Source organism: Balaenoptera ricei, chromosome 15 (genome assembly GCF_028023285.1).
Source record: "Balaenoptera ricei isolate mBalRic1 chromosome 15, mBalRic1.hap2, whole genome shotgun sequence".
Taxonomy (NCBI): Eukaryota; Metazoa; Chordata; class Mammalia; order Artiodactyla; family Balaenopteridae; genus Balaenoptera; species Balaenoptera ricei.
The window spans coordinates 37,472,712-37,494,628 of record NC_082653.1 but is presented as its reverse complement, the minus strand read 5'-3'; the positions used below and the strand labels follow the sequence as shown (position 1 = coordinate 37,494,628).

Genomic DNA, 21,917 nt, shown 5'->3' with positions numbered 1-21,917 from the left:
TTTTGAAATTGAGCAGGACCCTGTGGGGCTCCTGGGCACAGAAGCTTTTCTAATTCCCCTATTTCTTGTTTGTAGGGAATAGATTCCAGCCTCCATGATCTCCACCAAGTTCTAAAGGGCAGATTTGCATAGCTGCTAAACAGGGAAGGGAGGGGATACAGAGACAAGGGAGGCGCAGCCAAGAAACAATAGTGCAGCCTTGGGGCAGGGTTGTGGCTCCCCTTCAAGGGATATGCATAACAATGCCTTTGAGCTCTTTACAGAACCATAACCCCCAACAAATGGAAGATGCTAGCATTCTTCATTCCAGACTAATGGAACCATAGAAGCTCATTAGGAGACCACCTGAGGCCAGATTAAAGGAGTGCAGGCCCTGTACACACCCTAATCCTTATTAGCAACCCCACCTTTGAACCACTGTTATAAAACTCCTCACCAAGTCCTCCCAGGAGAAGACACACAGTTTTGAGATTCATGAGCCCACTGTGTCCCCCCTTTGCCTGGCAAAGCAATAAAGCTATTCTTTTCTACTTCACCCAAAACTCTGTCTCAGAGATTCAATTCTGCACTGGTGCACAGAGGCCAAGTTTTTGGCATCACTTTGGATTCAAGCTTTTCAAATGCTAACTCACCACCTTGAGGGTGAGTACTACCAATTGAGACACTTCAAATTTTAAATTCTCATTCTTCTATTTTGGATTAAAATTCACACACACATATCACTGTAGATGCTAAAGTATTTTAAAGAAAGTTACAAGCATTATAAAAGCAATGCCAGCCACCACAGGGAGGTGGGCTAAAGGATGTTCCACAGACACTGGAAACTTGGGAGTGGGTGAAGCTCCAGGATCTCATCAGGCAGCAGTAGATGGCCCCACAGAAACCTGCCAGAAGTAGCAGCACCCCACCCCCTGGTTCTGAGAGAGGTGAGCACAACATCAGGACAGACCTGGTCTGAAGGGTCTGGGCTTCTTGGGAGAACATTTGCTAGATAATCTGGTACAAAAACAAGAGAGAGGTCTGATTCCCAGAAATGGGGTACGTGATCATAGCACAACTCAGGGCACCAAATGTCAGTGATCAGACCTCAGCCTCAAGGCTGGAGCCAACACAGTGGGCAGGAATGATGAGAGGCTAAGTGCCCCTGTCTTTAACGTCTTGGTCCCTGTACTATCCAAACCTGGACTGAGGCAGAGCCTGGCTCAGGAATTAGAAAACCCCAGGGGTAGAAGCAGGAGAGTGAAGAGGCTGGTGATTTAGGCAGGACTTGACAAAAAAATTTAACATTTTACCCTTTGAATGTGCTCATAGGGGATGGGATGCTAAAGCCATTCTAAAATTAAGTAGCAGATCTACCGATGTTTGTTTATATATCACAGACTGACTTCTATATCATGTTAAAAAGAAAAAATAAAACAAATTTTCTCTTTCATGTCAACTACTTTCTCCTGGCCCTAATAAGGAGAGAAAGAAGTAGAGGTAAAATGTACTAAGTGTCAGCCTGGCAAGAGATCAATGTCAACATTGAAAATTCCCTCATGGCCATGGGACAGAAGGTCAACAGGGAGGCAATGACAGTGGTGACAATGAGAACAAATCAGGCAAAGAAACCTGAAAATCACCTTAACCGCTGCCTCGGAGAAAGAGGGCAAGGTAACAGAGACAGAACAGAATTGCATGCATAATAAAGGAGCTATGCTTGCAGTCCTAGACAAAGTCAGTTGATAAACCCAGGATGGAAGGTTAAATTAATGAGCCTATGATAATCACACAGTAGCAAACTATTGAAGTAGGTGGCCAAACAGCAATGTGGGTTTTGTAAAAAAAAAAAAAAAAAAAAAAAAAAAATCAGTAGACAGACAACCCAGTAGTGATCTCAAAGCCCTTAGGAAGTCAATAATAGTTCTCATGAAATTTTCAAATCTAAAAGAGAATTAGGGGAGAAAAAAGGAGCGATGGGGGCCTTTTTTCCTTGACGTAGTCTGAGTGTCCTCCAGAAAATACGTGTTTTTCATCTGCTGTTCTCTGCTCACAAAGAATACTAAGTCGCTGATAAAGGGAATGCATTAAGCATTAAGTGCCACCTGATTCTTAACTCACCTTCACAGCACAGCGAACCAGTGTTTGGGCAGGAAACGAGCTGCCATGTATGAGTACGGGTGGCTGTGTTTGAAAGATTGATTTGGATGGGCCTGGATAATATTTATAACTTCCCTAGTCAAAATTAGTTTAGTCACTCACAGATAGTCAAAACAGTCTGTCAGCCTGGCTGGTTATCTTGACAACACTAGGTCAAAAAGAATCTCTAAATAGTCACAGCAAGGAGGGTACACTGTGCTATTTTTGGTCATTACCCAGAAGCTGAAGTGTCAAATTCCCATTCCAAATGGGTTTCTGTTCACTATCATTTCTAAGAGACAATTTTTTTGCATCACCCAAGCCTCACTCAACCTGTGACAACCTGATACCTTGTAACAATGTTCTTTTGGACCTATAGAATCTTGCCCCAAATAACCACATCTAATTCCAAATACTTACTCCAATAAATATACTGTTGAAGAGAATCAGGATATGACACCCCAAAATATGCAACTTTGGCGTAAGAATTATTTTGAACTGAAGGCATCTGAATTCCTGAAATTCCTTATCTGCCTAAAAGCAGAGCCTCCCAACAGAACTCAGTTGTCATAAATCCTCTCCCCAGAAGCAATACTAATCTCCTTTTCTGGAAAATGAAAAGTTGGCACCACACCCAAATAGAAATTGTCACAAGACAATCATACCTCCTGTCTATTCTCCTAAGGGCCCATTTACCTTCCTTAAAAACCATCTACCCTTCGCCCCCTCTCCTTCCGATGTTAACGTGTTATATAAACTCTAAAATCTCACTGCTCCTTTGGGTATTCACTTTTTTCTGTGATGCCCCTGTTCACATAAAATGAAAACTTAATTAATTTGTATGCCTTTTCTCCTGTTAATTTGTCTGTTATCAGTTTATTTCACAGACCCAGCCTAAGAAATCATACATACATATATACATTCAGAATACATTTATGCCTTGTGTTCACTCTACATAAACAATATACAGTAAGCAATAAGTGATATTCTTTAATGCCTCAAAGTTCACAGAGCAGCTCCATTCCTACAAACCCCAGAAATCATTCAAAAAGAAAATGAGATATTTGGTTTATTTTATGTAACACTTATTTGACATCCATATAGAGAACTCTAAAATAATTGAAGAATTTTAAGAGTTTAAGAAAACCAAGAGCATCATTTTATGCTGGTCAGAAACTACCAGTTTTGTAAGAGTGCATTTTTGGTCTCGACCGTCAAATTTGCAAAATCCTGATGGTAAGGGATGAGTGAACAGCTGGTGAATTAAAAGGTGTTCATGAAGTTGTTTCTTTGGCTGATGCCTGTACTTAAGATCCCCGAGGTCACTTTCCTCCTGACATGTGTCCGTTGACAACGCTGGCAAATTAAGCCATGCCAAAATGAGCAGAACTCAACATGCAGACAAAGCCGCCTGCTGAGGGTCTGGGATTAGCATCATCAATCAAGGAGCCGCTGGCTGCCCTTTTCTAGGCAGCATCACCTATCAGCTCAGGCAAATCAAATCTATAGGTAATCCTACAAACTAAACATGACTTTCAAGATACGAGGTACTAAAAAGAATCTAAGTCAATGGGTTTGAGTTTCACTGTCTAATTTCCTATCATTTATGGAAAAGATTCCACACTTCCCCTGTTCTTGCCCCCCAAAAAAGGGGGAGGGAAGGAAGAAACATGGCAGCAGGAAAACAAGGACAATAAAAAGAATGTTAATGGCAAAGATGAATAAATGAAGGTCTAGATTACATGGTTTTGATACATCTGGAAAAATATTGGGCTGAACAATGCCTCTATGACATCATTGCTGACTTTTTTTCTGTAAAGTAGTAGTTCTGAAAGATTTTGTGTCCCTTCAATCGGCATAAATGAATGAATGAATGAATGTATGTATGCTTGGGAAATAGCTGAATATCCCCCCTCCTTGCTGAGACTGGTATGAGAATAATTCTGCTTCTGAGAGTGCTATAGTAAAGAAACCCAACTAAACAAGGTTTTCTCGTGCTCATTTGACCAGAGAACCACTTTTATATGTGGGCTTTTTTTGAGGAATCCATTTTGTGGGCCACCAATTTGGGAAGTGCTGCTCTATGACTATACCTTCCAGAAATAATGACATTAAACATTTACCTGAAAAGTACAGTAAAATCATGCAGTGTTACAGGTGGAAGAGGCTATTCCTCAACTTGTGAGCTGCAGCAGAGGGTGTGATAGAACAAAGGATCTGGAGTGGCCCAATGCCTGGGTTCAAGACACCAGCTGGCCACCTACTGGCTGTGTGACCTTGGGCAAGTTTCTCAACCCCTCTGGACCTATTTCTTTCTCTGTAAATGAGAATAATCCACCTCACAGGACTGTTGTGAGAATTAAATAAGATAATGCAGGCCAAGCACTTTGAACAGTGTCTGGCATTCAATATAAAATAAAAAGTTCACTGCTGCTGCTCTTATTATCATTATTAGGGGTTAGCAAACTTTTTCTGTAAAGGGCCAGGCAATGAATACTTTAAGATTTGGGGGCCACACATGGTTCTCTGTTGCACAGTTTTTATGTTTTGTTTTGTCTTAATAATCCTTTAAAAATTTAAAAGCTATTCTTAGCTCACTGGCCCCACAAAATCAGGCCGAGGGCTGGATCTGGCCCATGGGCTGCACTATTATGATTATGATTATTAAATGATTTGCTCCAGATCACAGCACTCAGAGGCAAGAGTCTCATCTCAGGCAAGGTGTCTGACCCACCGCCTCATGTGTCCCATCTTTCAATTATACCCCAAAGATTAGAAAACATACAAACACGTGTAGCCCCATGTTACACATACATTATGTTCACAATGACATTTTTTGCTAGCAGTAAAAACTGGAGCTATGTGGTAAATGGAGAAGCAATTTAAAGCTAGTGACATTTTTCTGTCCCAGGGGCCAAAAGGTGAAATCCAAACTTCTGGTGCAATTAGAGTAATTCATTCTGCATTCCCTTGATGGAGTCATTTGATAACACTTGCAATTAGGGCAAACCGAGCAGCTGTGGACTGGGCCCAGCGTGGAGTCTCTGCTTAGGAAACCTTCAGGTTCATGAAACCCTCAGCAGTGAAAACATGTCCCCTGTGAAGATCACAGCATTCTGAAAGAAGTACCTAAGAGGCTGGGAGGTTTCTAAAGAAGCAAGAGTGGGTAACAACCAAAAATGCCCACCTCAAAGGTCATGGGGACTTGCACTGAAGCCCAAGAAAACATTTTAAAGACCAAGAAAATGCACATGATAAAAACTATTAATGATAAAATACAGTACTCTATTAAACTCTATAAACAGCATGAGCCCAACTTCGTATAAAAGAAAACTGTGTGCGCATTAAAAAGACACATTAGATAGGGGGTGGGGGTTTTAGGAAGGGGAAAAGGGGGACACGGGGCTTCCTTTCTTTTCACTCTTCCATGCTTTCGACCAGCATGTGGTGGAAGTGCATGCCTTACTATGAGCAACACTCCTTTTGCATTCAGGAAACACTGGAGAACTGTATAAATGTGCATGGGCCGCGCAAACGTTGAAGACGACTTCAGCCTGCTCAGTGTGGCTGCGGACAAGGTCACCACGCCTCACTCAAGGCTTCTTTCTCATTTTGCTCCTCCCCCACCCCAAGGAAACCTACCTGATGAAGGTGACAAAGCTCCTGAGAACCACAGCAAAACCTCCTTTAGCTCCAGGGACGGGCTTCTGCACACGCATTTTGATAAGGAGCTTTACTAAGGAAAAATGGCACTAAAAACCCACATTTGACTACTTAAGAAAGTCGGGGGTTTTGAAAGAAAATAAAGATAGTCGTCTTGGAATGTCAAGGGGTTTAGAGATGGAGAACACAGAGACAGGTGGCCAGGGCCAGTCCCCAGAAGAGCCTCCAAGGGCCCCCGAGTAACAGGTGATGTCCTTCGCACTGCGTGATCACAGCAGATCTCATGACACACACACCCTTCAGAGAACATATTTTAAATTCACTATCCCTTCCCCTCTCACCCCAGAGTAACTAGGCCCTCAATTTCTGATAACTAGCATCATACTCTCCGTTAATCAGACTTAAAATCTCTTCTAACTTCACTCAGGAACAAAGCCTCTTGATTTCAAATGTTTCTCAGGTCTTCCTCCTTGTGTAACTAGTTGAAGCCAAGAACAACTGATTTTCTTGTATCCTATTGCAGTACAGTTGGCCCTCTGAGTCTGCTGATGTGGAACCCACAGATGTGAGGGCTGACTGTACTATGCCATTTTATACAAGGGACTTGAGCATAGGCGGATTTTGGTATCTTCAGGGGTCGGGGTTGGTTCCTAGAACCAATCCCCTGTGAATATTGAGGTACAATTGTACTTGTAAAATTTTAATGTGTAAAGGAAGTACCTAGGGATCTTGTCCAAATGTAGACTTTGACTCAGCAGGTCTGAGATCCTGCATTTCTAAAAAGTTCCCAGGTCATGATGACCCTGCTGGTCCAGACCATACTTTGAGAAGCAGTGCTCTGGGCCACATGTCATTACCATATTACCATCCTTTTAGAATGTCAAGATCATGTTGCATCCGCCCTACAACTCAACTCATGACCTTCCTTACATCCATAGAACCTTCAGAATAGATTCTACAAGGATCTCAGTCTGGCACTCAAAGCAGGCTACAGTCCAAGCCTCGCTCTCCGAGTTTCCGATAAAAAAGTGTCCTCTCCAGTCTTCTCACTGGACCAACATGGCAGGCCCAACATTCCTCTGCTTCTGAATCTCTGCTCATGTCCCGACTCCCAACTGCAGAGTCTTCTCTCTGGTGGACTGTGCACTGTGGACGCCACCATAATGTGACCAGCCAGCCCTCCTTCTCCCGGGTACAATATTCTGCTTCTTTTATGGAAGTACTTCCCTCTCCTCTCCAACCACAGCGCCCCCTAGCTTAGCAATCTGACGACTGACCCAGGTTAGGCTTCTGTGTATTAAAGTGGCCTGTCCAAGCAACTAACCTGTACCCTCCTTAGTGTCTAGTACATGTTTTTTTGCAAAGAAATTCCGTCTTTATAGGGGCAAGTAACTTCAAGGGTTATTCAGTACAACTCCCTTTTACAAATGAGGATAAGAAAGCCCATGTAGAGGAAATGATTTGTCCAAGTTTATAACTCATCCAAAAATAATTCTTGGATAAAAAGCTGAATGAAGGAAGGAAAAAAGGCAAAAATGGGCCTCTTCACTTAAAATGTCAGTGAGGTGAACTCGTTAAGTAAATATTAGTGTTCACCTTAGTGTAAACACATTCATGTTGCACGCTGGTTGATGTCTAGGGCTGAGGTCCTAAGTGACACACAGACATGTTTGTCGTATGGCACACACAGTGTGTACAAAAATGAATATATTTGTCAACATTTTAATATCAGGAAATTTCATACAAAAAATCCAGATGTCCAGTATCTCATGGAAAAAACACCACCACCACCAACAATCTAGCAACCTCAGGGCCATGTTCTGATGGTTGGAAAACTGGCAGGAAGTAAGTGCCCCCAGATGGCCACCACCAACAATCTAGCAACCTCAGGGCCATACTCTGATGGTTGGAAAACTGGCAGGAAGTAAGTGCTCCCAGATGGTATATGCACACCTCACTTCACTAAATTCCACTCCATCCCTATCTGTCTCCTGCCACCTTTTATTATTCACATCATCTCCCTGGCTCCTGCAGGCATCTCTGAGTCCACAACTTCTGGTCTAAGGGAACTACAGTTTTTGGAAATACAGAGGTAAAGAAATAATTCTGGAGTGCAGAGAGCACCACCATGGGTCAGACACTGAAGTACTGGATCCTGGGACAAATGGTCTGGCAAGAGCAGCATGAGAACTGAAGGAGGAAGGAAGAGAGAGCAAGAGAGATGACAGGTGGTCGTGGGAGGCCCCAGGAGACAAGTGTCACCCGCTCCACAGATTCACTGATGAACCAGAGTTTGATGGCCGCCACGTTCAACCCAGCAATTAAACAAATGAACCCCATTATCTTTATTTGGCAAGAAGAAAACACCTAGGTGAGATGGGGACATTTAAAGCTCACAAATACGCACCTACGCATCTGCTCTGATTCACAGCTCTGTCCTTAAGATGGCTTTTTACTGCCCCTCACTGATTCGTTTCCCATGCATTCCGGAAGGTTTAAAGAAGAAACAAAACAAGAACGTGCCAACTTTCAGTCTTGGAAACATGAAACACACACACACACACACCATCCCAGACATGAGCCTCAAAACACCATGAGGCAGTGTGGTGAAGAACTTAAATCAATTAGTATACTGGGGCTTGGACTCTGGGTAGAAAATTCAGATTTACAATTTAGCTCCTTTAGCATTCAGCAGGCATTGGCTCAGGTGAGTCTGGGCAGCAGAGCAGTTAATGTAAGTTCTTCAAGACTTCTGCAAGAGAAGCAGGATATAATCGCTCCTTATGGAGCTTCTCTGCAGGGCAGTAGTTCTCACCTTGAGCCTTTATCTGGAGGGCTATTTAAAACACGGGGTACTGATCCCGCAGGCCTGGGGCAGGGCCTGAGAATCTGCATCTCAGATTAAGTTCCCAGGTACTGCTGGAGCTGCTGGTCTGGGGACCACACTTTAAGAATCACTGGCATATATAATACAATTAAAACTGCATTTTAAGAAATAGCTTTTTTTCTAGAGTCATAGAAATGAATTCATTTTAATCGTACTTTCTGTGTTCTCAGTGAATTCTAACCAGTGATCGATAGGTCTACAGATTTACCTGCATGCTGCAGTCAACCAATTTGATAAAAACTTGTTTGGGTCCAAAATCATTATGATTTTTGGACCAAGTCCATTTGTATGCTAAACCAACGGGACTCAAAACTTCAACCAGCATCAGAATCACCTGGGAGGCTAGTTAAACTATTACTATCAAAATACTGAATCACTATGTTGTATCTCTGAAACCAATATAACATTGTAAATCAACTAAACTTCAATTAACAAAAACAGAAACAAAAACAGATAACTGGGCTCCATCCTGAGAATTTCAGGTTCATTAGGCTGGCATAAGGCCCAAGAATTTGCATTTTTAAGAAGGTCCCAGGTGAGGCTTCTAGTTTGATCCCCTGAGTAGGTCTGTGCCTGACTAGGGGTAGAGGAACTAGTTGAGGGGAGCGGGGCTCTGCAGGGTGTTAGCAAAGCCAGTAGGAGGGACTGACTAAACATGAACTTGATTTTTTTTTTCCCCATCAAAACGAAGAATAAATCCTTTCTCCAAGAACCTTTGCATAAATTCTTCTACTCAACATAATTCAAGTTCAGCAGAGCGATTGTGACATTCAACTCAATTGACTAAAATAAGATTTTATCCCCTGTAATAAACTACCTGACCTTATCTTTTTTGTCTACAAGAATAACACATAACATTTTTGTAATTTAATTTCTATAGTACCCGGTCATGAGCTTATTTGTTTACTTGGTTACAAAGCATAATTTATGGAGTGTGCCAAATATTTGCAACCCACAGAAAGTATAATGAGCAGTCTGGAAATTGTCTGAACTTAAATCCAAATCTTTGCATTTTGAACTTCATAGTAACAGCTTATTTTTGTAATCAAAGTAAAATTCAACTTGGTATAAAATAACAGACTTATTTGTGGAGATTTTCAATGATGGTTGCCTTTCAATCTGATGTACAGTGACTGTGCTTGCAGTTTGCTGTGTAGCGCCAGCTGTAGCTTAATGAAAGACATCTGAACTGCCTTCAACACACCAGGGACAAAATCCTCCCCAACTAGTTGTATCCCAAGAGAGAAAAAAATACACCAGAGAAACTGAGTTGCTTTTCTAACTAAAGAAGGTTGTTACAATAGTTGGTATTATTTGTAGAGTTTATGGTAAAACAGTGGGCAGAGAGATGAGTAGGATTCAGAGAAAAAGCTGTATTACACACAGTTTAGAAAAAATTGGGAAATATCTCCTTCATGTGGCTGCTTTTTCATAGATGTTTTAAGTTATGTGACCAATCAGACGCACCTATTACCCAAAGGCACACTGGGTTTGAGCGAAAAGTGCCAGCAATTTGTTAGCAATTTCTTTTCACAGAAGGTTTTTAAGGAGAGGAAATGAAAGCTGAATTTTCTAACTGGAATGACAGGAGGGATTTAGGGAAGCAGAAAATAATGATCTAAATTGGAAAGACGCCAAGACACTGGGGTTACAACCTCCAGGCTTGTCATGGATTCTTAGCAACAGTCCCATTACATCCTGAAAAGTGACTCTAAAAATAACGCCATGGAATCCCAGACCTTTTGGACTATCACTGAATCACATTTTCTTGGGCTTCTCGTCCAAAGATAATTCTCTTAGCTTTTCTTTGAGCTAAACTGTAAAAAACTTGAGGGTTATACCTATTTATCGCCTAGGTTAGAATTTATGGCTTCGGTCAACATAAAGACCTCAATAAAGCAAGTATGTATTGAGCATCTACTAAATGTCGGGCACTGAATGTTCTAGATGTCGGGGATGCAGCAGTGAGCAGGATGTTGCCTTCAAGTACAGGGAGGAAGGCAATAAATGAATGTATGGCATGAAAATAGTGGTAAGTGCAATGAAGATAAATACAGCAAGATAAGGAGCTAGGATGTGGTGAGGGGAGATGATGCAGGAAGCTAAGGTGATGTTCCAGCAGAGATTTGAGAAATGTGAGGGAGAACGCGCTGCATGTAACTGGGGAAAGAGTATGTTCCAGGCAAAAGGAACGGCACATGCAAAGTCCCTGAGGCTGGAAGGAAATACAAAGGAGGGAAGAGGGAGATGAAGGCAACATGAGGAAGGGAAGTGAGAAGGGTTTCTTGTTGGGCCCTGTGAGCCTTGCAGGGTTCTGAGCAGCAAAGTGATGTGATCTGAATTACATTTCAGAAACATCCCTTCAGCTACAGACTGCAAGGGGCAAGGCCAAGGCACAGATGCCAATTAGGGGGGGAAATGGTATTGGCCTGGAGAATGCTGTAGTGATGCTGGTGGTAGAGGCAGCTAGATCCTAGATACAAGAGTGTTTGTTAATGGACCGATCAGGACACTGGAGGAGGGTGTTTGCGGACTCAGCAACTGGAAGGATGTGGGTGAAATGTTTAGATACTGTTAGACATTTATTTCATAGGGAAGAAAGGTCTATAGAATTGAGCTCAAATCTTGTAAAGAGGTAGAGTGGCAAGGTAAAATTATTTACTCTTTAAGCAGAGGGGGTGATTGAAGAAAAGACAAGCTGAGCTACAGAGATGTCTTTTATACTGGTGACGTCTTATATTGAAAAAAGAAAAAGCACAATCATTTTACTGTCCTGTGTGCTGTGAAAACATTTTGTATTTATTTGAAAGCTTAACTCTAAGAAAGTCAGATTTCATGTCAAATTTTATTGATTCTTAAAACGCCTCCTTGAAATAAGAAGAAAAAATACCAGAGAACCCTTTTAGGAAGTGGATGAACAAACAAAGTAAGATGGCTTTCTCAGAATCAGGAAAGATTCCACGTGTAAAAGTTGGTCCTCCATGGAGAGGACATGAATTGAAGGTTGGCCCATCTGCTTGGATTAAATGTTTAGTTAAGTGAATTTTTCAGAATCATTGGACTGTAAGTATCATAAAAGCCTGGGAATTAAGAACAGACTCAAGAATCTCAAATAAATACTCCTAAGCAAGTTCTGTACTAGAAACCCTCTTAAAATTTCTATTTCACTGGTCAGACCAAGACTTGTCAAATGGCATAAAACAAGCAAAACACTCTGACCACCCAGGGAATGCCAAACCCTTACAGTTAATAAGCTATTTTCCAATATGTTGTACCTTTTTGCTCTCGCCTTGCATGCTTACCATGAGTTACTTACATTTGTTTCCATACCTGTCTATGTATGTAATAAAAATTACATGAACCAGTGAAATACGCTTGTGGAAAGAAAGAGGGTTGTTGTTTCTTTCGGTGAATATTTGGGAAGATTTCTTTAAAGGCAAGTTGCTAAAATTTTTTTCTCAAGCTCTATATAAATAAGACAACTAAAGGATTAGGGAAAGAAGTCATGCAGTTGTAGGATTCTGTATTTTGATTGCTCCATGAGTGTCTTTAAAGTCTCACTTGCACTTTAAAGAAACCAAATTGGATTATTTCAGGCAATGCATTATGGGTGAAGTATAGGCAAAAAATACATCAACCCCTGTGGTATATATCTACAATGGAATACTACTCAGCCATAAAAAAGAACGAAATAATGACATTTGCAGCAACATGGATGGAACTAGAGATTATTATACTAAGTGAAGTAAGTCAGAAAGAGAAAGACAAATACCATATGATATCACTTATATGTGGAATCTAAAATATGACACACTAAGAAACAGCAACAGAATCACAGACATAGAGAACAGACTGGTGGTTGCCAAGGGGGAGGAGGTTGGGGGAGGGGTGGCATGGGAGTTTGGGGTTAGCAGATGGACGCTTTTATGTATAGAATGGATAAACAACAAGGTCCTACTGTATAGCACAGAGAACTATATTCAATATCCTATAATAAACCATAATGGAAAAGAATATTAAAAAAAGAATGTATATATATGTATAACTGAATCACTTTGCTGTACAGCAGTAATTAACACAACATTGTAAATCAACTATACGTACTTCAATTAAAAGGAAAAAATACATCAACCCCAACCTACAGACCCATACTGAATGCAAAGACCTCGGCCCTAACATTAAAAGACGGGTCAACAATTGAACCACATTTATATGCTTCAAGTTAAAATAAAGCATTTAAGGTCTGTAAGCGTTATTTTTAAAAATGATGACTTGCTTGAAATAGAGACACAGATGTAGAGAACAAACATATGGATACCAAGGGGGAAGCGGGGGTGGGATGAACTGGGAGATTGGGATTGACATATATACACTATTGGTACTAAGTATAAAATACATAACTAATGAGAGCCTACTGTATAGCACAGGGAACTCTGCTCAATGCTCTTTGGTGACCTAAATGGGAAGGAAATCCTAAAAAGAGGGGATATATGTATAGCTGATTCACTTTGCTGTACAGTACCGACTAACAACATTGTAAAGCAACTATACTCTAATAAAAATATTTTAAAAAGAATGACTTGCGTTAACTGACTTTTGTGATAAAGTGACCAGAATACAGCTAGCTAAGAGGACAGATAGCATACTCCATGGTCCCATAATTCTATTCTAGGCTCCTAAGCGGTACTCAGGTGAAAGTGATACCACAGGCTGAGCCCCAAACACCATTTCAGGCACACTGGGAAATCTTTACATTTCTCACTTGACCTGATCTAATTTATGAATTCTGCCATCATTTTGATCTGCGGTAATTACATCTGTATTTTATATAAATCCTCTCACTTTGATGGCTTGTGTGTTCTGTTAGGGATAGTAACATATATAGAGCCATAGGAATAAGGCAGTGGTGATGGGGAAAATGTCAGTGCTGGAGGTGGTAAGTATTATGATCTGGATGCAGACAGTTAAGTTTTGAAATCAGGAAGTAGGCAAGATTATCCACACACATGTATACATAAGTGAAAAATTTGTTCAATATCTTCCAAATATCAATTAACCAAAAGGACATGCTCTAATAAGCATGGGCTGTCTAGTTTGGACAGTGAGATTAATATTTACATATTACACTATTAATGAATTATAAAATTGTAACTAATAGTTCCCAGAAGCTGAAACATTTAGTTTATTTAATAAGAGCAGGCTCAAATAGTATTGAGTTTGAATTAAAAATCCAGTACAGAATTATTTTATAGTCCTACTTGTATGGCCAGCTAATCTTAAATTCATTGGAAATGCTACTGCAAAAACACCCCAAATCTTATCTTTAAGTATAAACTTCCGCCTGGAACATACACATATATACCATGTACTCATGAGTATAGGTTTCACACCACGACTTTTAAACAAAAGGAACCAAGACTGACAACAATCAAACCATGGAAAGTAAGAACATTATGGGCTTACTGATCTGAGCCACCTTCCCAGGACTGTACTTGCTCAGGGATGGGGGGTGGTGGACAGCATCACTCGGGAAATCAGAAGGCCTGAGCTTTAGGCTGGACTCTGGCCTAGCCTGTTGTGTAACTGCTTGGCTTCATTTGCCACATCTGACCAATGAGGTGGTGGGAAGCTCTGCTTAAGTTCCATCTCCAGCTCTAAAATTCTAGGACCCTGTGATCAGAATAGCAGGCACACATTGAGGCCTTTGGATGAGAAAGGCCATGCACTAAGCACTTTCCATGTAACAACTCGTAATCTATACAACAATCCGAAGAGCAGGCATTTTGGTATTGTTCTTATTTTATGGATGCAGAAGGTGACGCTCAGAGAGGCCAGTTGCATGTCTCAGTCACACAGCTGGGAAGAGAAAGAGCAAGGATTTAAGCCCAGGCAACCTGGTCCCAAGCCCAGGTTCTTAGGCTCATAGGAGTCATACTGTTTCTTGTAATATGACGCACTGACAAAACCCAGGGCATACCGGTCTACAGAACTGTGTTTTTCCAAAACTTCAGGCAGCTAAATATCTCTGTCTGATTAACAAGTCTTTTTCTTCCCAGGTGGTCAGCATGGACCTCTGGGATTGAACGTTGTTATTGCAAATAGCAACCAGAAAGACCTCTGTAGCAAATAACGTAAGCGTGAACTCTAAGAAACGATGCTTGTTTAGATCAGCAGGGTTCAAGAAACCATTCAAACAAGGTGTTGATCTGAGCACAATAATGAAGGAACTTGAAGGCAAAATCCGTTTCCCCAAAGTGAGGTGATCTGGGAAAACAGCATGAAACCAACCAAACCACCGCAAGGACAGAAGCAACGGCTCTCATGTCACATGGAACATCCATTCCTGGACCCAAAGCCACAGCTGGGAGCTTCTCAAACTTAACTGCACATGAGTCACTGGGGGGCCTTGTTAGAAATGAAGATTCTGAATCAGTAGGTCTGGGTGGACCCAAGACTCTGATGTGTAAGGAGCTCGCAGGTGAGGCCTATGCAGCTGGAATGTGGACCACACTTTGTGAGGGTGAAAGAAAGACGGTCTTGGAATCTGCAGAATTCAATTCTGTACCCATTAGCTCTGGGCCCAGGGTTAAATCTTCTCATCTCCGTTTCATCAAATAATCTTACCTATATATTCCCTTCAGGCTCTAAATTTCAATATTTCTAATGATGGCCTTTCTCATTCGACCCTGCACTGAGCTTCTACTTGCAGGATCAATGGGAAAATAAAATGCTCCCCCTCCCAACCCCCTAAAGCCAGGTTTCTGCAATGGTAGAGCAAAGGCTCAGGCCTCTTCAAACATATTATGCAAAGATAATGGGCGCTCCATCCACAGGTAAAACCACCCTGAAGACAAATGACTTGCAGGAAAGTGATTTGAATTTGAAGCTTTCTACTTTGGCCAAAATCTCTTTGAGACTCACTTGCCAGGGCAATAGTAGTCTGGTTACGGTATTATGATGGATTATAACCCAATACTTTAATAGCTTATGGTGGGGGGTTAGATATCTTAATCATGCAGACCTGCACTGTCCAACAGGGTAGCCATTAGCCATATACAGCCACTGAAATGTGGCCCATCTGAATTGAAAATACACATCAGATTTTGAAGGCTTTGTATAAACAGAAGAATGTAAAATATGTTAACTGATTTTGTATTGATTTCATGTTAAAATGACCTATTGGGTTAAAATATGATATATTGGGATTCGAAAAGGTACATGCACCCCTATGCTCATAGCAGCACTGTTTACAATAGCCAAGACATGGAAACAATCTAAATGTCCATTGACAGATGAATTGATAAAGAAGATGTGGTAGATATATACAATGGGATACTACTCAGCCATAAAAAAGAATGAAATCATGCCATTTGCAGAAACATGGACGAACCTAGAGATTATCATACAAAGTGAAGTAAGCCAGACAGAGAGAGACAAATATCATATGATATCGCTTATATGTGGAATCTAAAATACTGAAATTAATTCTACCTGTGGCTACTAGAAAGATTTAAACTACATCTGTGGCTTGCATTATTTTTCTACTGGGCAGTACTGCTACTCAAAGTGTGGTTCTCAGACCAGCAACATCAGTACCAACTGGGAGCTTGTTAGAAAGGGAGAATTTGTCCTCACCTCAGACCTACTGAATCAGAATCTGCATTTTTACAAAATCCCAGGTGATTCCTGTGTACATTCCAGTTTGAGAGGCTCCTACAACATAACACAGTAGGTGTTCGGGCTGTTGGCATATGTGAGGGACATGCTAACAGGGTATTGAGCTTGCTGAATTTTCTAGACCAACATTCCAGCAAGGCAATGGAATCATTTTTTAAAATTTAAATTAAATTATTTTACAATGTAAAGTATCTATTACAATTATATTATACATGAAAAATTATGTGCACCACATATGTACATATGGGGGGAAGGGAAGGAGGCTGTTTCACAGAGGATACCTTAGTTACTTCTGAATTTTCAGCCACCATGTATGTGAAACTGATGTTCACCAGATCTGTACCACTGCAGACACAAACTACCCGCCCTTCCAGGTCATTTTCTGATTTTCCAATAGCTTCAAGAGCAGCCAAAATTTTGGGATCCTATTGAGGTAGACAAATAGGAAACAATACATTAGATCACAGGGCATGGCAGGAAGATGGTAAAAAGAAACTATGTTTGATGTAAAAAACATACATTAGGGCAAATTTTTTTTTTTTTCTATCTAAAAATGCCCAGATATCTGGCGTTATTCTAAAACTCCTGGAGGTAAAATCTGTAACACTACACATGACTGAAACTCATTTGGTAAGAAAAGTATTATAAAATTATCGGTTTAGAAGACTGGGAGGGAGGGTCTTTCTTTCGATTTCTGGTTGCAGTTATCGGAGGACCCGGACCATGGCAACAGGACAGAAAGGCTCTGACTGGGACCTGCTTGTATCCACAAAGGTCAAAGGGATCTCTCACAGAGAACAGTCACTGAGGATTCAGGCAAATATGCAGGGCATTGCCACAGCCAGCAACCACAAGTTACTCAAAAATGAGATTAAGTCTTTCAAATAGTCTAGACACAAAGAGTGAGTATACGCACCTCTAGGAGCCTCATCCTCATCTGGAATGAAAACTGTGTAAGTTTACCCTAATTAGCAAATAAAATAGTGGTTTTGTCCTCCACAAGAACTCAGGAGGAAATGCCAACATGGTTACACAGAGATTGTAACTAACATAAAAGAGGGTCACTAAAGAACAAAAAACAAAAACAAAGTGAGGAACATAATTTCGTTTTGAACATTTAAAAACTTGCAGGGCTATTATGGAAAAGGGGATAAATACTGTGCTAGAATATTCTAGGAAAAAACATCTTTTAAATTCCTAGCACCACTATGCAAACAGCTTCTTATTCAAACAAATCAATCACTGTGAAGAAGGCTGATTTATGCGCTCTTTCCTTCTTTTTTCTCTCAGAGGCAAACTGAGCCTTCAAGGTGAGCTAATGTCTGCGTGCACAGGTGCACAAATATGCAACTACCTGAGCCATTTAAATTTCCACATCAGCCACAGACCAGAAGTGACTCACTGTTTGCTGAAAAAGAAGGTGGGGGTGGGGGGAATGGGTGCTTGTCAGATTAATTTCTGAGTTAAGGCAACTATTTATTTCAATGCTCGTATCACACAAGGGTCATCATTTTCAGAAGTTAATAACAATTTCTAATGTAACTAAACCCGATGCAATCCAAATCACCCAACCATTATAGATGAGATTTCTAAACTGTGTCTGTTCTTCATTCCCAGCTGATGATTGGGGGGCAGTAATGGGTTAAACAACGTTCTGTGTTTAGAAGAACAGCAAACACCAATCGCAGGTACCTTTGGTGTGGCTCCCAGTCGAACACTGTTGATGAGAGAACATTCTAGAACTTGCCCTTCCTGCAAAGAGAGAATTTAGCACAGCAGTGAGACTAAATTCTGCCAGACCTATGGCACAGACAAGGTGATTGACAAATGTTTGTGATGATGAAGGCAATGCTGACTAGAGTAAGGCAGAAGCAGGATTAAAAACAAATAATAATAATAATAATAATTTCCAACAGTCAGAAAGTCAAGGCCCCAAACATTCCATTTCAAATATATGTATGAATGCCACTTTGAATAATTATTTATAAAATGTTTATAAAATGTTACTTTTATACATGTAGTAACATTAATACTATATGTATATTATTAAATATATGTGTGTACCTGAAATAGTAAGTGGGACTATGCTAACTTTTATATAACTCTGATACTACTTTTTGTAAATTTTACCCAAAGGTTCATGAAATGTGTCATTGTGCCATGTGTTAAGTCCTGGGGTATAACCAGATGAAAATGCCCTTAAATGCACCCCTGAGACTTCAGCTTGAACATCTCTCTTCTGGGAAACCTTTCTAACTCCCAAGACTTAAATCAGACTTGCCTGTTTAAGCTCTTGTAACAACCTGAACTTCTCTTTCACAATTCTCAATGACTTGTAACTTTTTTCTTTTTTTTAGGATGTGCGACTTTGATCCTAGGCTGGAATCTATAAGGATCACATCCTTGACCATCACTGTATCCCCAACGCCTAGCACACGTTTTTAAAAGTCTTGAATGAATGAATAAGTGTAGGGTCCATGCCCTCAAGAGGCACTCCATCACTTGTTGAAAAATGAAATGCCTTCACCCTGACAGAAAGAAGAAACAGCTTGCTCTTTCTGAGCCATACCTTGCCTTCACTTCTCCAGGTCAGAAAGAAGCCAAATTCATCCACTTTGAAGAGGCAGTTGGGTTCAAACACAAAGGATTCCTGTGAAAAAGAAATGTGTTGATCTGCATGACTCACACCATTTTGAATCTAATAAAAATGCAAATATCTTTTAGCCTCTAAACAAAAGAAAAATGCATCCTGAATCTAATGACCACATTTCTTATTATATTATGTAATGTTTTCATTTTGAAAATTTCTTGCATTCATTTTTGCATTGAAAGACTGATCAATTTTATACAGCATCTTCCTTTAGGGTAGTTTTAAGAACAAAACACACTAATGTTCTGAAGGTCACAGATGAGAAATTTGCTCTAAGATCTCGGAAAAGAGCTCCTGGAAAGAAGGACTCCCAGGTTCCAGCCAACTGGTATCCCTCCATACAAGAGGAATTGTTGCTGGTCTCTAACAAAATGTCAGAAATCAGGAGATAATTTTTTTAAGTCACTGATTTTTTCTTTTTTTTGTCTATACAATTCAGCATTCAGAGGTTTACTCAGATAATTCCTGTGTTTTTTGATTTTATATTCAACCTCACTTGGTGTCCCATAAACCAGGACTTAAGCAAGATTTTAAGCTACTCAAAGTATAGTCCTGGGACCAGCAGTTTTAACCTCACCTGGGAGACTGACTGAATTGGCAGAATCTAGGGCTCCAGGCCAGACAGACTGAATCAGAGTCTCTGGGGTGGGAACCAGAAATCTGTGTCCCAAAAAGCCCTCCAGGTGATTCTAATGCTCACTAAAATCTGAGAACCACTGCTGTGGACATCAGGAACTCTGTTGAAAACTACAGAATCAAAATTCAAATCAAGATGGAATGTTAGCCAAATGCAGGGGCCCCAGAGCAGCTAAGTTGTATTTGCCAAAGGATTCCTGGTCTTTATTTTAGCAAGAAAGCAACACTTTTCTTAAGAACACCAGGAAAGTTCTATGTCAATGGAAGCGAAAGGGCATTCAGGGAATGAATCCAGATACCTTCTGCCCTCTGTTTGCATTACATCAAGACTTGGCACCCACGTGTCAACAAATCCACAGGTTCTTCTCGTGATCTAAAGAACTTGTCCTCCTAGATAATTACAACACTGCTATAGAGAACCTGCCTGGCAAACAGGAGCAGGGTGTGACTTCAAACAAAGAGCAATTACTGGATTAAGATTTTAACTGTAGTCCAGACTCTCAGTTTCACCTACCAAAACATATCTTTCCAAATTCCAAGGAAGCAGCAACATTCATCAAGGTAAATCCAATGTCAAGAGACTTGACCACCTTGACGTGTCAGAATTTAGAGTCCCAGGGGCCCTGAACAAAGCCAACTTTTACATTTGTTTGGGTAGTTTTCTGACAGATGAAGAATTATCATAGGTATTTCAACTCCTTACCAGGCTCGTGCTTAGCACTGTAGTCACAGAGATGAGTAAGATGAAGGAAGGGGCATAATGTGACCTTTGCTTTTGGAATCAAAACCCAGTTCTGCCACTTATTATTTACCTTCTCTTACAAAGACCCTTTTTAAGTCTCAGAATCCTTATCTAATAAAAGGAAGTATTTACACCTACCTTTTAGGGAATGAAATGAGATGATAAATTTAAAGTACTTTTACATTTTTACCATGAATGTGAATCACATAGTAACAGTTCAGCAAGTGGTAGCTACCATCCCTCATGTCTAGTTCAGGTTTATATTTGTGGTAGCAAATTATGAACAACATGAAATTGCCAATATGTGATGTCTTTGACCCACAAAAATACACTTTTAGATGGTTCAACTTTTTAGAAAAGGCTTGACCCAGAAGTTGACATTTCAGATGGGTCTTAGAGGATGAGCAGAAGTTATCCAGGTGAAGCAGCATGGCAGGCATGTAGGCTTGACCTGCCAGTGGGGACTTCTGAGGAGCTGGTGTGGTTAGAACATCTTAAGGGGATGGTAGGGGATGAGACTAGACACATAAATAAGGCTAGATAACAAAGGTGTTGTATGTCATACAAAAAGGTATTGAACTTGAACCAAAATGTCTTATATCATTACTGATTGAGAAACAAGAATAATCAATTAAACTATGAGAATGAACACATTTTAGAATACTTCCCAAGTAATATCCTAATGGTAATAAAGAATTTCAGTGTTCAGAAGTATGACCTAAAGTGGTGTTTACAGAGTAGATCCACAATGAATCAGCTACCATCATTATTATTTACTTATATGCACCCTATCCAATTCCAAATAAGTATTTGAGATGATCCAGGAAATATACATGATAAATAAGAATGATTTTCCAGCTTATTTTGAGGTGGAACTTTCAGTTCCTTGGCCTTCTTAACTGCAAGGAGTTTTTTCTTTCTTCCTCTCTCAATTACTTAGTACCCTCAGACCTTACCATCGCCACCTGGAAATTTGGATTCCTAAACATCCCACTCTTGGACCCTTCCATCTGATGCTTTTTAGCCCCTAGCTCTACAGTCCTCACTCTCCTGTATTAATTTGACTTCTTGCAACTTCCTCTTCATTAACCCTGCCAATCTCTCACTAACCACCAGACTTCTCTTCCTTTTACTTCCATACTTGTCTAGCTTATTTCCATGGTCCAATATTACAATCACTCCTTCACAGACATCCTCAACTCCTATGTCTCATTTTCTGTTTTCTTGGCCAAAAAACTAAGTCCACCCTGTCTATTTTTTTATTGCTGAACTTGATGAAAGAAAATCACAAAACTGGATTATCTGGCTTTGGTTTAAATTCAAGATTATCAACTTCAAAAGGATAGTCAACATGACTTTCAACCTTGTAATTCTTTCTTAAAAGGTTCCCCACTCTTTGAAAGGCTTATCTCATTGCTTCTTCTCATACCCCTTTACTCCCAGCCAATTACTGGGCTTCACTGATTAAAGGAAACTCTTCAGATGAGAACTTTCTCCATCCTTCCTCCTAATAAAGCACACTTTCTCCCATCAAAGGTCAATCC

At 40.4% G+C, this 21,917-nt stretch overlaps 1 protein-coding gene across 10 annotated transcripts in view; it reads right to left on the bottom strand.

Annotated features, from left to right (window-relative positions):
* PLCB4 (phospholipase C beta 4) overlaps nucleotides 1–21,917 on the bottom strand; it is a 415,724-nt gene that overhangs the window by 111,847 nt on the left and 281,960 nt on the right. For 9 of the 10 annotated variants that reach the window (XM_059896967.1, XM_059896965.1, XM_059896971.1 and 6 more), the window contains exons 4-6: nucleotides 18,915–18,995; nucleotides 18,038–18,097; nucleotides 16,627–16,770 (exon numbers count right to left, since the gene is read on the bottom strand). In XM_059896967.1, the coding sequence (XP_059752950.1) occupies nucleotides 16,627–16,770; nucleotides 18,038–18,097; nucleotides 18,915–18,995 (285 nt within the window). The remainder of the gene's footprint in view (nucleotides 1–16,626; nucleotides 16,771–18,037; nucleotides 18,098–18,914; nucleotides 18,996–21,917) is intronic. The other variant, XM_059896974.1, reaches the window with a different exon arrangement.